Source organism: Gekko japonicus, unplaced genomic scaffold (assembly GCF_001447785.1).
Source record: "Gekko japonicus isolate JY-2015 unplaced genomic scaffold, Gekko_japonicus_V1.1 scaffold1395, whole genome shotgun sequence".
NCBI classification, from domain to species: Eukaryota; Metazoa; Chordata; class Lepidosauria; order Squamata; family Gekkonidae; genus Gekko; species Gekko japonicus.
In genome coordinates this window covers 294579-309430 of record NW_015161440.1, presented here as the reverse complement: position 1 = coordinate 309430, position 14852 = coordinate 294579, and the positions used below count along the sequence as shown (strand labels likewise).

At 54.2% G+C, this 14852-nt stretch overlaps 1 protein-coding gene across 1 annotated transcript in view; it reads right to left on the bottom strand.

The window, feature by feature from the left end:
* Positions 1–64: 64 nt before the first annotated feature.
* The window catches only part of E4F1 (E4F transcription factor 1), a 19252-nt gene continuing 4464 nt past the window's right edge, over positions 65–14852 (bottom strand). The window contains exons 2-14 of the mRNA XM_015429020.1: positions 13352–13464; positions 12047–12161; positions 9728–9945; positions 9221–9341; positions 8345–8497; positions 7195–7376; positions 5503–5730; positions 4945–5050; positions 3296–3513; positions 2725–2923; positions 2308–2468; positions 1086–1148; positions 65–825 (exon numbers count right to left, since the gene is read on the bottom strand). Of these exons, the coding sequence (XP_015284506.1) occupies positions 490–825; positions 1086–1148; positions 2308–2468; positions 2725–2923; positions 3296–3513; positions 4945–5050; positions 5503–5730; positions 7195–7376; positions 8345–8497; positions 9221–9341; positions 9728–9945; positions 12047–12161; positions 13352–13464 (2213 nt within the window). The 3' untranslated portion in view covers positions 65–489. The remainder of the gene's footprint in view (positions 826–1085; positions 1149–2307; positions 2469–2724; positions 2924–3295; positions 3514–4944; positions 5051–5502; positions 5731–7194; positions 7377–8344; positions 8498–9220; positions 9342–9727; positions 9946–12046; positions 12162–13351; positions 13465–14852) is intronic.

The window sequence follows — 14852 nt, the reverse complement described above, 5'->3', positions numbered from 1 at the left end:
ATGTACAGTGTGACTTTTACATTAGCACTTGGAAGAAGGTATTCCTCAGAATAACCTGTGGCATTTTGCGGTGAAGCCTTTCAAACCGTCCTCTGGAAGGTTTGCGTCCATCATGAGTCGCCTGCATTACTCCATGCCTGAAGCGGCTGGATGGACGAAAGGCCGGGAGCCCCTCAGCGGAGCTGGGCTCTGCTTCTCCTTTGGCCTGCAGCCCAGGATAAAGTGCTTTTCCCCAGCCATTTTTGCTACGAAGAGCAGCCTGGGAGCAGAGTGCTGTCCAAATGGCCCCCTTCCCCCCTCCCTGGAGGGCACGCGAGGGACCACTGCTGCTTCCCGTGACACCTTGCGTCCAGGTGACAAGGAGCAGCAGCCAGTCTTGAGCTCTTGCACTGTTCCACGTACCTGCCGACAGGGTACGTGGGAACAGACCAAGCGCAGGCACGCCAGCAGCAAAGCACTGTGTGCATGGGGTACGGTGTGGGCTGGCCCCTAGACGATCACCGTCTGCACCTCCAGCTCCCCCTCCTGGGAGGCGATCACAAACTCGCCCGTGTGCTCCACGATCTCGATATCCTCGACCAGGGCGGCCGCTTCCGCCTCGCTGCCGCCCTCCGCAGCCAGCACCGCCCCCTCACCGATGGCGGACGCCAGGGTCATGGCCACCTGCTCCGTGAGGCTCTCTGGGGTGGCGATGGCGATCGTGTCTGTGCTGTCGGGCGCCAGGCCGGCGCTCTCGGCCACCGTGACGTTCTGGACAATGATCTGGTGACCCGAACTGGCCTGGTTCACGATCTGCTGCACGACTTTCATGATGTGGCTGTCCACCTGGGGGGGCAGAGGGAAGAGACAGAACCTGGGTCCCGGTAACCAGAAGCGGCTCAGTGCAAGAGAGGGTCTACTGAGCTTAGGGGTCTTGAGGACCAACAGAGGCTTCGGGGCAGCAGTTTCCGGGCCCAGCAGCCCACTGTGTCCATCAAGGGCATCCATGGGGCAGAGGAAGGAGCCCCCAGGTGCAAATGGGCTCACATTTACCCCTTCCCCTCCTCACTTTGGGACGGAGTCACAGGGGGCTCGGGACTGCCTACCTCATGCCTCGTTCCTTCTATGATTTCTGTAGCTTCGCTGGTTTCCATGTCTTCCGTGGCTGTCTGCAAAAGAGAGAGAGGAGAGGGGCGCGTGGTTCAACTTTGGGCTCCGCTTTGCTGCTGGGGCTCGTTCCCACAGGTCTGGTCCAGTGTTCCCTCTAAGCTGAGTCAGTGTGAGCTAGCTCACAGTTTTTTAGCCTCCGGCTCACAATTTTTTCGCCTTAGCTCAGGAAGGACGGCTCCAGAGCAAACGAATCGATGCAGCAGCCAAATCACTTGCTCACCAGTTAGGTGTCGTGGTTAAATGCGCGGACTCTTAATTTGGGAGAGCTGGGTTTGATTTCCAACTCCTCCACTTGCAGCTGCTGGATGACCTTGGGCAAGCCATAGTTCTGGCAAGAGCTGTCCTTGAAAGGGCAGTTCTGGAAAGAGCTCTCCCAACCCCACCTACCTCACAGTTTGGAGAGCAAGTTTGGTGTAGTGGTTAAGTGCACGGACTCTAATCTGGGAGAAGCGGGTTTGATTCCCCACTCCTCCACTTGCACCTGGCTGGATGACCTTGGGCAAGCCATAGTTCTGATAAGAGCTGTTCTTGAAAAAAGAACAGTTTCTGTCAAGAGCTCTCTCAGCCCCACCTACCTGACAGGGTGTCTGTTGTGGGGAGGGGAAGGGAAAGGAGTTAGTAAGCTGCTCTGAGACACCATTGGGTAGTGCAGGGCGGGGTATAAATCCAATCTCTTCTCACAGGGTGTCTGTTGCGGGGAGGGGAAGGGAAAGGAGTGTAAGCTGCTCTGAGACTCCTTTGGGTAGTGAAGGGCAGGGTATAAATCCAATCTCTTCTTCTTCTTCGTAGGGAAGCAGAGTGGCTCTGTGGGATTAGACTCCAGGGACCTCAGGCACGCTCCAGCCGCCTGTCCCGACTCTCCAGCCAGACGGCTTGGCTTCCAACCACCCGCCGCTCTACCGTCCTCGGGTCATTTCCAGTGTTCCCTCTAAGCTGAGTTAGTGTGAGCCAGCTCACAGTTTTTTAGTCTACGGCTCACAGATTTTTGTCTTCGCTCAGGGAGGAGGACTCCAGAGCAAACTGATTTATGCAGCAGCCAAATCGCTCGCTCACAACTTCAATGCCGGTAGCTCAGAGAGTAGAATTTTTTGCTCACAGGACTCCACAGCTTAGAGGGAACACTGGTCACTTCCCTATCCCACCTTCCCCTTCAGCTACCTCAATGATGTACTCCTGGGTGTCCGCCACCACCGACGAGAACTCCACCAGGACCGTTGGGGCCTCCTCGGCAATGACGGTCGCGGCCAAGCTGTCTGCCGTCTGGCCTTCCTCCGACACCACGGCGACTTCGGCCTCTTTCAGGGTGAGCAGGCAGCCCCCTGGATCGAAGAGGGAGACCCGGACAGAGCAAAACGGTGTCAGCGCTCGCAGCAGGGAGGAAACCGGCACACGGAGGATCCTGTCTCTTACCAAGAGATTCTGTGCCGGGAGGGTCAAGGTTTCTAGCTGGATGTGACTCAAGCAACGCACCGGAGCCTCTGCTGCTTTCGGAAAGAGGCTCCCGCCTATGGGCAGTGGGCAAGCCGCCTCCCTGGCCAGCCGAGACAGCACAACCGGGCCCGTCTGCTGACTCACCTTTCGTCCTCAGGTGCCGGTTGAGGGTGCCGTGCTCCGCAAAGCCCCGGCCGCACTTGTAGCACTTGAAGGGCTTCTCCCCCGTGTGGTGGCGCAGGTGGCGCACCAAGGAGCCCTTTTCTCGGAACCCCTGGTTGCAGAAGTGGCAGACGTACGGCTTCTCGTCCAGGTGGGTCCGGAAGTGGACCTGCTGGGCGTTCTGTTGGGGGGGAGAAGCGGCGGGCAGAGAGAGAGAGGAGCAGGAGGGTTCAGGTGCCGATTTGTCTCTGGCTGTTGCTGCAGCCAGCATTCAGTCCCCGCCTGGTTGTGACTCAAGCAACGCACTGGAGGAGGAGGAGGAGGAGGAGGAGGAAGAGCAGGCTGGACGCCAGAAGCCTCGTCAGCCACCCTGTCAAGTGCCCGCTTCAGTGCTGGATGGGAAAACGCCTCCTCTTGGCCAGCAGCACTTCGGCTGAGCCGAGCCAGCCACTGGTCACCTTCAAAAGGCCCCGGCCTCATTACGAGATGCAAGAGGCAGTACTCTCCCCCCCCCCCCCAGAAAAAGCCCCAGACCATGGAGGTTCCTTCCTACCTTGGTCTTGTACCTCTTGCCGCACTTAGAGCAAGGGTAAGGCCGCTCCTCGGAGTGGACCCGCCGGTGGCCCTTGACGTGGGCGATGGTCTTGTACAGCTTGCCGCACTCCCCGCAGCAGAACCGCCGCTCGTTGACGTGCACTTCCTGGTGCTTCTTCAGCAGGTAGCCCTTCGTGAACTCTTTGCCACACTCCTCGCACTTGAAGGGCTTGTAGTCTGCAGAGGGGGTGAAAAGAAAGAGGAGGAGCTTCAGGCCTCCCTGTACGGAGGGGACGGTGATCCCAGAAAAGGCATCGGCAAGGAGCCACACACTGACTTCCTTTTGAGCAGCCCCCAAAGTTGCGTTTCCTGCTCAGCGGCAAAAACGACGGCAATCTGGGGCTCAGTATCCACTTAGCCAATGATCTGATTGCAGATATACTCTGCGGGACAAAAGCTGCAGGTCGAGTCTCCATGTTGGTCTGAAGCAACAGAACAATTAGCAAGTGTAGATTTTCCCGGGCTGCGTGGCCGTGGTCTTGGCATTGTAGGACCTGACGTTTCGCCAGTAGCTGTGACTGGCATCCTCAGAGGTATCACACAGAAAGGTGGAGTGCTCTCTGTGTCAAGGTGAGAAGAAAATGGTAGGCAGGTAATTTATATCTACTCAGGAAGGTGGGGTAGGGCTGATTAGATATAAATTACCTAGGGCATGGTTTCCTGTCCTGAAAAATACAAAAGGCTCTACATCTGACAACAGCACTACAGATAAGATTAGAACCTCCTCAAGAAACAATTAGAACCTCCTCAGGAGAGCTCCTCCATTAGCATGTTTCACAGCCTGGGGAACTCCTACAAGATAATGACTCAGCCCTCCCCCACCTTCCTGAGTAGATATAAATTACCTGCCTACCATTTTCTTCTCACCTTGACACAGAGACCTTTCTCTGTTATACCTCTGAGGATGCCAGTCACAGCTACTGGCGAAACGTCAGGTCCTACAATGCCAAGACCACGGCCGTACAGCCCGGAAAAACCTACAACTGCTAATGAACTCTGTCCGTGAAAACCTTCGACAACAACAGAACAACGTTTGAGTCCACTGGAACCCTTAAGACCAGCAAAGCTTAATTCTGGGTATAAACGTTTGTGCACATGCAAACGTCTTCAGATACCAAGTGTGCGTGTACACGAAAGCGTATACCCAGGATTAAACTTCGTTGGTCTTAAAGGTGCCCCTGGACTCCAGCTCTGTTTTCCTCGGTGGGATGATCAGTCTTCGCAAAGGGCCTGGCCACGCTGCCGGTCAGGCCACCCACAGGAGGCCATAGGCCGGGCACGCTTCACTTGGGCCTGGATGCAAACACAATAATCAAGGTGTGCAGATAAAAGCTACCACTGAAAGAGGGCAGCAGCAGCAACGAGGCACTTAACCGCACAAGCAGTCCAAGATAAGAGCCGTCTCTCCGCAAGTGCGCAGAGGAGACGAAGTTCGACATCCTGAGGGGGGCAGTGCCCATGCCCATTAGAGTGCCCCGAGTGCGTAGAGTCTCATGCTTTAGCGTGTACGTGCTGGCAAAGCAAATGCTGTGACTTCAGTGATCTGCGCGGCTTGGAGAGCTCTGAGGAAGTCACTTGCGTGTGGATCCCTGCAGGAGGCCGCCTTACCTAGATGTCCGCTGACGTGCACGTCCAGGTCCTTGGACTCCTCGAAGGCTTCGCTGCAGTAGGGGCAGGCGTGGTGCTGGCTTCCGTCCGCCATCTCCGTGTCTGGCTACGAAACAAAGGGCACCCAACTCAAGCGTCTCGCCGACACAGCATCTGGCCCAGCAACCTCCTGAGCCAGGAGAGGTTGGGGAAGAGGTTCTGGTGCCCCACTTCCCCCTCCCCTAAGGAGCCTCGGAGCGGCTGACAATCACCTCTCCTTCCTCTCCCCACAAGAGGCCCCTTGCGATGCAGGTGGGGCTGAGAGAGCTCGGAGAGAGCTGGGGCTCGCCCAAGGTCACCCGGCAGGCTTCCTGCGGAGGAGGAGCGGGGAATCAAAGCTGGTTCTCCAGATTAGAGTCCGCCACTCTTAATCTCGCTGGTGGTTGTGTGAAAAGCAAGGCCCTGCCCACAGGGCTGTGGCTATTACACACCCACCAAGCTCTCCCACCTTTCCCGGAGGCAAGGAGAATTACACACCACACGGGGAAAGGAGAAAGGAGGCTGCGATGAGGACCTTACCGTCTCTACCTGCTCAACACATTGCTCCTCGCAGAGCTTCTCTGGGGAGCCCGCCTCTTTGCTCTCTGACTCCTCGGGAGTCGCAGCCCCATCTGTGCCACCATCAGATTTGGTTGCCGCCTCCTCCACCGAAACGCGCTCTATCACGATCCCAGAATCCCTCATGGCCTCGCGCAGCAAGTTCTCGTTGTCCTCTCCCTCGGGGGCCAGCTCCGCAGGACTGGGAGACTAAAAACAAAGCGGGAAGCCTGTAAGTGGGAGCCCCTGGAAGGCCACCGGCTGCCAGTAGCCCCCCCCCCCCTTTGGCCAGCTTCTTTGAGCTCAGCCCCCTCAGGCAGAACCACATGGAGGCGACCCACGGTCCTGCGGAACGGGGCACCAACTCAAACGCTGCATTTAAAGAGAGCCTGCATGGCAGACGGCTTCCTGAGCCAACCCTCCCGAAGGAGGAGGCAGACAGAGCTGCCTTCTCTCTGCAGCACCCCCCATTAGCAGAACCCTTTGGATAGGCTGCTGGGGTTCTGTGCCTGGGGAGGAAGGTCTCCTGGCTCTGCCAGGGCTGCAGGATCCTCCCCCTCTGGAACCCCTGGGAGTTTTGTCATTCCGGGAACGAAAAAGGCCTCAAGTGCATAAAGTGGCAGGGGGCGCTTGGAGCCACCTGGATTCTCACGGGTCAGCTGTGAGCTCAGAGGCCTTCTGTCCAGGCCCTTTCCCCACAGTGGCTGCAGACTCCCACTGGCTGTCCACTTTTGCCTCCAGCCGGCCTGAGGTGCAGCCAGACTCTGGCTGGCTGCCTGAGCCCAGCCTGGGTGAGGAGGACCAGTCTGACTTGCGGCCTGACCAGTCTGATTGGCCACTGGAGCCCAGGGGGAGGGAGGACTCCTCGGCAGTCGAGCCTGAGTCCAGCGTGGGGAAAGAGGACTTCAGAGTAGAGGACACTCAGGAATTCCAGTCAGAGAATACTGGGCTGGCTGAAGTCAGGGAGCAAGGGCCTCCGGAGGCACCCACGACTCCCCCGGATCCCCCGCCCCATAGAAAGAAGAAGGGCTAAGATCAGAAGGCAACTGCAAGAATGCAGACAGGGTAAAAGATGAATGGCCCCTTGACAGCCACAAGACGAGTCATTACAGGAGCCCGGCTAACTTGCCAGCTGCAGAGAAGACTTACTAGGGAAAAGCTACATAGAGCTGGGTGTGAGCTGTGGCCAACTTGTGGTAGCAACCTGTCACCTCACCATGGATCCTGTGACCACAACCAATGTTCCCTTCTAAGCTATGGAGTCTTGTGAGCAAAAATTCTACTTTGTGAGCCACTGGCATTAAAGTTGTGAGCAGGTGATTTGGCTGCTGCATAAATTGGTTTGCTCTGGAGCCCCATCCTTTCTGAGCTGAGACAAAAATGTGTGAGCCAGAGGCTCAAAAACTGTGAGCTAGCTCACACTAACTCAGCTTAGAGGGAACATTGACCACAACTTCTTACTCTGCTCTACTCCTGTGACTCTTGGACTGGCCTGACTCTGCTTTTGGACTCTCTCTGACTGTAACAACTGGCCTTGGACCGTTTGGACTGCACTGTGAGCATTCCTTTGACCTCCTCCTGCCTGCGTGATCTGGACATGGAGCCCGCGAGACCAGCTGGGCTACGACATGGCCTCTTTCAAAACACAGAGAGCACTTTTCAGGCAACACCAACCTCTTGGTCCAGTGACGTGGCCACTGCGACAGGGAGCTCTTGCATCTGGACCTCTTGCATCTGGACGTGCACTTCGTGAAGGACATTCCCTTTGGCGTCCGTCACGAGACGGATGATGGGCGAGGAGTCCAGGGACTGAGTGGCCAGCGAGGAAACCGTCTGCGTGTTGGAGCTGCCGGGACCTGCAAGGAAAGCAACAGGCTGCTCAAGCTCAGCACGTGCCAAACCACTGAGCTCCCGAGGGCAAAGCCGGAAGATCCTCCCTTCCCCCCGAGAAGCCTCTGTGGGGGGTTCCACTTCCAGAGGCTGAGGCCCACGGCCTGCTCGAGAGCACTGTGGAAACCACCAGCAGCAGGCAAGAGGATGCCGGGCTTGCTGAGTTCTTTAAAGCGCTTCACCGACATTCTCTCGTAACCTGCAGAACAAGCCTGCAAGGTAGGCCAGCCCCACTCCTCCTGAGAGCAAGCTCTTTTACCAGGAATGCAGTGAAATGGGACCAACTGTAGGCAAGGCAGGGATTTCTAGGATCTAAGAGGGTCAAGCTAAGAAACTGTTATAAAAATACAAATATTTATTATGGTGTACACATAATAAATAAAACATACATAAGGTTAAATGAAATAGTCCAAATATGAGACTCTTAAAGCTTATTACATTCAGAGCAGATAGTTAGACATGTCCAATTGGTGGGGAAAACTTTTGACCAATAGAACATACGCGTTTTGGCCCCTTAGGGCCTTCCACAGCGATCGATATTCCTATTGTATAACACACATCCAGATGTTGCTATCTCATATGCTTTGCAGTTGCTAAAAGTTTGTATAATGGGCCCTGGATAGTAACTGCACAAATTCTCCAAATTTTTCTTGTAACAAATGTCCGAAATGTCTGGATGTGTGTAATTTCCATCAAAGGTAGTAGTCAAGTGATTTAAGGCAGGGATTTCTCCAGACTGGGGGAGGCATTCCCCGTGCACATCAAGAAACTTTAACTTGGTAAATCTCCAAAAAGGCAAGGAAAAGGAAAGAGATGAGCTACCGATGCCGCTATCACCCTCTTTGACGACTAGCAGCCTCTTCCGACTGTGTCTTTGAACGGAAGACCCCCGAGGCCTCAAAAAGGGGGACGGTGGACCGGTCTTGGCACTGACCTGAGGCGACGTCCTCTTTGCCAACTACAATTTCCTTGTTCATGTTGAAGCGGATCTTCTCCGTGCAGGGCGTCAGGGATTTTAGGTGACGAGTCAGAGCCCCCGACTCGCGGAAGCTTTTCCCACATTTCTTGCACTTGTAAGGACGCTCATCTGAACACGGGGAGAAACGAAGAGGCAGAGAGAGTTACAGATGCGGGGGAAGGCAGAGGAATCCCTGCCTCCCCCCCCCAACGGAGCACAGTCCAGCAGGTCAGGGAGGCCAGTGGCCAGAAGCCCCACTCCTCCTCCAGGTGCAGCTGCTGGTGTGACCTTGGGGCAGTCACAAGTTCTCTCAAGGGCAGTCCTCGAAGGAGCTCTCTCAGCCCCACCTACCAACCTCACAGGCAGTGTTCCCTCTCAGCTAAGTCAGCATGAGCTAGCTCACAATTTTTTAGCCTCCGGCTCACACATTTCTGTCTTAGCTCGGGAAGGATGGCTCCAGAGCACACTGATTTATGCAGTGGCCAAATTGCTCGCTCACAACTTCAATGCCAGGAGCTCACAAAGCAAAATTTTGGCTCACAGGACTTCACAGCTTAGAGGGAGCATTGCTCACAGGGTGTCTGTTGTGGGGAGGGGAAGGAGATTGTGAGCAGCTCCGAGAACCCTTTGGGTAGTGAAGGGTGGGGTATAAGTCCAACATCCTCCTCTTCTTCTTCTTCAGTTAAGGCCACCCTCAGGACATGACTCTTGGTGCTCAGCCATTCCTCTCTGCCCCCGCCTGGTTTTATTTTTGACTCCCATAGGCCCCGCGGCTGTCCGACACCCAGTGCCACAGGGTTGCAGACACACCGCCACCTGCTGTTCCCACGCAAGCCAAGCCCTCCCCCTCACCTGTATGGCGGCGATGGTGGCGGATCAGCGAACCCTTCGTCCTGAAGGACGTCCCACATAACTTGCACTCGTAGTCCTTTCTGCTGCTGTGAGTGATCATGTGAGCTTTGAGGATGCTGGCCTAGGGGAACAGGAGAAACCTTTTTTGGAAGCAGGCATGTACAGGGTGCAAGCGTTATACTTTGTCTTTTGAGGAGCTAGCTCTCGTATTGTCAAAGAAGAAGAGTTAGCGTTATACCCCGTTTTTCTCTACCCGACGGATTCTTGGAACGGCTTACAATGGCCTTCCCTTCCTCTCCCCATAACAGACACCCTTTCAGGTACGTGGGGCTGAGAGAGCTCTGAGAGAACTGTGACTGACCCAAGGTCACCCAGCTGGCTGCTTGTGGAGGAGGAGGAGTGGGGAATCAAACCCAGCTCTACAGATTAGAGTCCGCCGCTCTTAAACACCACACCACAGCCGGCTCTCGGCTGACTTCCAAACTGTGCCGCTCACCCCCAACGTACCGTTTTAAACGTTTTGTGGCAGAGCTCACACACGTAGCGGCCTTCTTTGTTAACCAGCAGTTTGACCTTGATGAGTTCCACGGAGGCCCTTTCTTCCGGGTCTTCGGGACTCTCCTGCCCCTCTGCAGCGGCCGCATCATTGCTGTCGTCAGTGTGGCCATTGGGGTTTTCAAAGACATGGTCGCCGACGACAATGACTTCCTTAATGTGCCCGCCGCCTGCAGAGGTGATTGCAAGACAGTTATGGTCTTCACGCTGGCCCACCTGGCCAGAACCAGCCTCTCTCAGGCTCTGGCATGGCAGCAAAGATGACTGCCGGTCGGCCCCATTCATGGGCGGCCGACTACTGGCACGGAAACTTCATGGACAGACCGGCCCCTGAGCAGGGACAGCAGCTACTTACATCCCCCGAGTTCTCTCTTCTGCAGCGCTCTGCCTTATTCCAACTCATCCGGCTTGCACGTTAACCTGCCCGCTGGCGGCAAAGCCAGGATGATTTTCTACACCTGAGTTTCTCTAACCCCCTTCTAACCTCTACATTCTGGGACAGGAAACTCCACACGTCAGTCCGGAATCTACCCCCAATCAACATCACCAGAGTAAGAGTGAAAACGACTACTTCTGTTATCACTGCTAAGTCTATAAACCTTTCACCCCTCCCTAGCCATCTGCTGTCTAAACCGGAAAGCCCCAAAACCTTTAGATCTTTGGTGTCAAACATGCGGCCCGGGGGGCCGGATCAGGCCCCCAGAGGGGCTTCCATTAGGCCCGCAGTGGAACTGGCCATCTCCTGCTTCCAGTTCTGCTGCTGCACCATAGCTTGCTTTGCCAGACTCTCTTAACCACTCAGCGATTTCATGTTTTAACCTGGGTCCTAGACTCAGAACTCTGAGCAGGAGATTTCTGTGGTGAATGTCAGTAAATCAAAAGCAGGTTTGCAGCTTACAGAACTGATGTTTTAAAGCATGTTTTTATTTTAAGTTTAAAAAAATCCTTGTGTTTGTGTCTTTTATAAAGCTTATACCTCCACTACTTAGCATTACATTTTATGGCACACATGGCCCGGCCCGACAAGGTCTCATTTATGTCAGATCCGGCCCTCATAACAAATGAGTTCGACACCCCTGCTTTAGACTTTCACACAGAAGATGCTTTGAACCCTGGCTCATTTTGATTTCTGCCCCCCCCCCAATACTTTTTCCAGCTCCAGTTTTGCAGTGGTGCTAAACAGAACTTCATGAAGTTCTCCTCTCAGGAAAGGCATTCCGATGCTAGCCACCTTGCTTACAAACCCATTCCCTGACACGCCCCCAACACCACCAAATTTGCCCTTTTCACTGTTCCTACATAGCATGCAGACATTTTCATTCAGCCACAGACCTTTCTTGGAGAACCATAGCTGGTTCAGATCCTATCAATGTGCATGTGGGGCAGCGGGGGGGGGGGGACGACTTTTACACTCGTTTACACTGAAGGAGGAGAAATGAGCAGGAGGTCCAGGAGCACCTTAAAGACTTACAAAATTCGTGGCAGGGTACGAGCTTTCGTGAGTTACGGCTCGCTTCTTCAGATACAACTACAAATGACGTGTATCTGAAGAAGTGAGCCGTGACTCGTGAAAGCTCCCCTCCCCCGCCACGAATTTTGTTAAGTCTTTAAAATGCGACTGGACTCCTGGCTAGTTTCTAGTATGACAGACGGGCTAGCACGGCCAATGTTCCCTCTAAGCTGTGGGGTCTTGTGAGCAAGAATTCTACTTTGTGAGCTACTGGCATTAAAGTTGTGAGCAAGAGATTTGGCTGCTGGATAAACTAGTTTCCTCTGGAGCCGTCCGTCCTTCCTGAGCCGAGACAAAAATGTGTGAGCCGGAGGCTCAAAAACTGTGAGCTGGCTCACACTAACTCAGCTTAGAGGGAACACCGACGGCCACCCATCTCAATCTATCTTGTTGACTCTCAGTCTTCACTGGTAGTTCTGTTACTTCCAGGACGGAGAGATTCTTCGAGCTCTCTGCAGTCTGCTCAGGCATCTACCACCTTGAATGGTGTGGTGTCATCCACACCTACAGTCAGCAAGGGAACGAGCACCAGTCTCTGCAGAAATCCCGGTAACTGCCCTCTGTAGTGAAACCTGCCCCTTTAGTCCCCCCTCCTCCACTTCACTTCTTCGCCAGTTCCATGGATGCCCGTCCTTTACCCTTCCCCCCACCAACTTCCATCTCAGTGAGGAACTCTTGTCAACACCTCCCTGGAAACCCACGTCCACAGTCGCAAACGGATCAGACTGCCAAGGCAGCCTCACCTAGCATCGTGAGCTCACCAAGTATTGCTGACGCACTGCCGATCTCTTCTGTGATGGGAGAGGCTTCGACGACGATGTGAGCCACAGTGATTGGCTCTTCTGCAGAGGTGGCCACCTGAGGCAAGAGACAGGGCTTCAGTCAGGGAAGTTACACCCCCCTCCAAGGGCGAGAGTTCCGGGGGGCTCACAATAGTCTTGAGCCAAAAGCTTCAAACTCTTACGTTGTGACCCTCCTCTGCCCCAGCCGACCCTATTGGCTGTTCTACGGCCACTCTTCCAGACAGACTTATTTATTCAGACATTCATGCCCCACTTCTCTGCCCCAAAGGAACCCAACAGAGATGAAAAATGCAAGGGCAGCCCGTCAAAGCATTCACAAATTTCACAAACTACCATTAGGCAACAGTCTATTGCGACATAATCACAGTAAAACAATTAACAGAATAGAATTAGTGGCACAATTCCAAAACACTAGTAACAGTTCAAAGAACAGAAGACAAAATTGGTGTAACAATTCAGTAGTGAAGAAAGAATCCCAACAGGTGACTCCCCTGTATCCTTTCAGTATAATAGTGTCCTAAAGAACTCAAAGTCCACAAAAAAGGCAGAGAATGTCCCAAAGATCTGCAGCCAAAAACGTCTTTCCTAGGTATACTATTGTCTAATGATAACTTGTGAAATTTGTGAATGCTTTTATGGTCTACCCTTCATCTCTGTACATTTCATACACTTGGGGTCCCTATTGTTTGGCCAAAGGAACCCAAAGCAACTTAACAGGATCATTATCTGCTCCTCCATTTTACCATCACAACCACCAAATGAGGTGGGTTAGGTGCTGGCAGTTGCCTATCCCAATTGATGTGCTTCCGTGGGAGAGTGGGGATCATCTGAACCCAGGTCTCTCAGATCCAAGCTCGACCATGTCTAACCACCATACCGCACTGACTCTTATCTCTACTTAGAATTTGCCAGCCCCAGAATTAAGGCTCGGCAGTGTGGCGTCGTGGGTTAAGATGTGGGAGACCCAGGTTTGAATCTCACTCTGTCACGGAAGCTACCTGGGGGAACTTTGGCCAGTCAGTGTACCTCGCAGGATTGCTGTGAGGATAAATGGAAGACGGGAGAATAATGTTATGCTTTGGGGTGCCAGTGGGGAATAAAGAAACTTTCAAAATTAACCAAGCGTGTTAGAAGGGTAGCGTTATGCTCCTCCTAAACGTGACCCTGTGTGTGTGTGTGTCTACATCCGAGCCCCCAGGAGCCAAGAGAAGGAGAAGCCCACCCCCTGCCCACTTCCAACCTCAGGGGACTTGCCGGGGTGGCCGCAGGCGCTTCCTGGGGTCTCTGGCAAAGCTTCTGCAGCTTGTGCTGCACGAACTCCTCCAAGGAGGTGAACTCGGACTGGCAGCGGCCGCACTTGTGCCGGTCGTCTTCATCTGCAATTCAGAGGGCAAGGAAACTCTTGGTCTCGCCTTCCTTAAGACAGACCGTTCCAGAGAGGTTTTGGACAGGCGCAGCAGCTCAGAAGAGGGCTGTGGGAAGCAGCCTGAAGCAGAGCCAAAGCCCTCGCCTCTCTTGCTCCGACTGGCAGCAGCTCTCTCGGGGACCCCTACCCCCACCCCCACTACCCAGGATTCTTCTCAGCTGGAGCTGCTTCAGGTTTACCACAAGGCCACGCCCCCCTCTACACAGTCACCTGTGAACACAAGGCAGGATGGCTACAGGGTGTGTGTGTGTGTGGGGGGGTTGCTGTCAAGTCGCAGCCAACATATGGTGACCCCCTGTAGGGTTTTCAAGGCAAGAGATGAACAGAGGTGGTTTGCCATTGCCTGCCTCTGCGTAGCAACCTTGGCCTTCCTTGGTGGTCTCCCATTAAAATGCTGGCCAGAGCCAACCCTGCTTAGCTTCTGAGATTAGGCTAGACTGGGCCGTCCAGGACAGGACAGGAGACGTTCAGAGGTGGTTTCCCATTGCCTGCCTCTGCACAGCAACCCTGGACTTCCTTGGTGGTCTCCCATCCAAAGTACTTAACCAAGGCTGACCCTGCTTAGTATCAAGAGATATGATGCCATCGGGCTAGCCTGCATTAAGGAGACTAATACTGATAAGGCAGCTTGAATGCACATGGTTGTTGTTGTTTTTTTAAAAAAACCACAACTGATTTTATTGCCAGCCCTGCTTAGCTTCTGAGATCAGGCTACCCAGGTCAAGGCAAGAGAGGTTCAGAGGTCCAACCTTGCTCAGATGCAATCAGGCTAGCCTGTGCTTTGATTCCATCTTGTCAGGGATGTTCTGGGGCTGATCCTGCACTGAGCAGCGGGTTGGACTAGATGGCCTGTATGCAATGCTCCCTGTAAGCTGTGGAGTCTTGTGAGCAAAAATCCTACTTTGTGAGCTCCTGGCATTAAAGTTGTGAGCGAGCGATTTTGCTCTGGAGCCATCCTTCCTAAGGCCAAAAAGTATGAGCTGGAGGCTAAAAAACGCAAGCTAGCGCGCACTAACTCAGCTTAGAGGGAACACTGCCTGTATGAACCCGTCCAGCTCTGTGTGCTTCTATGACTCTATCCAGGTCAGGGCTCTGAGAGGCTTACCACTAAATGCACATCCTGTATTGCCAAACAAGCGTACAAACCGCAGACTGTGCTCAGCTTTGCAAGTTATTTCACGCAATGCAAAGAAGGAGACTGTGATCAGGAATTGCATGGAAGAAAAGGTGCAAGGCAATGCGGGGAAGGGGACAGCTGGTTATCCCAGGGGTCCCCGTGCACCCCCCCAAAATGGGGATGCGTCGCCCGCGGGCACCTCCCCTCCCTCCCCCCCCCGG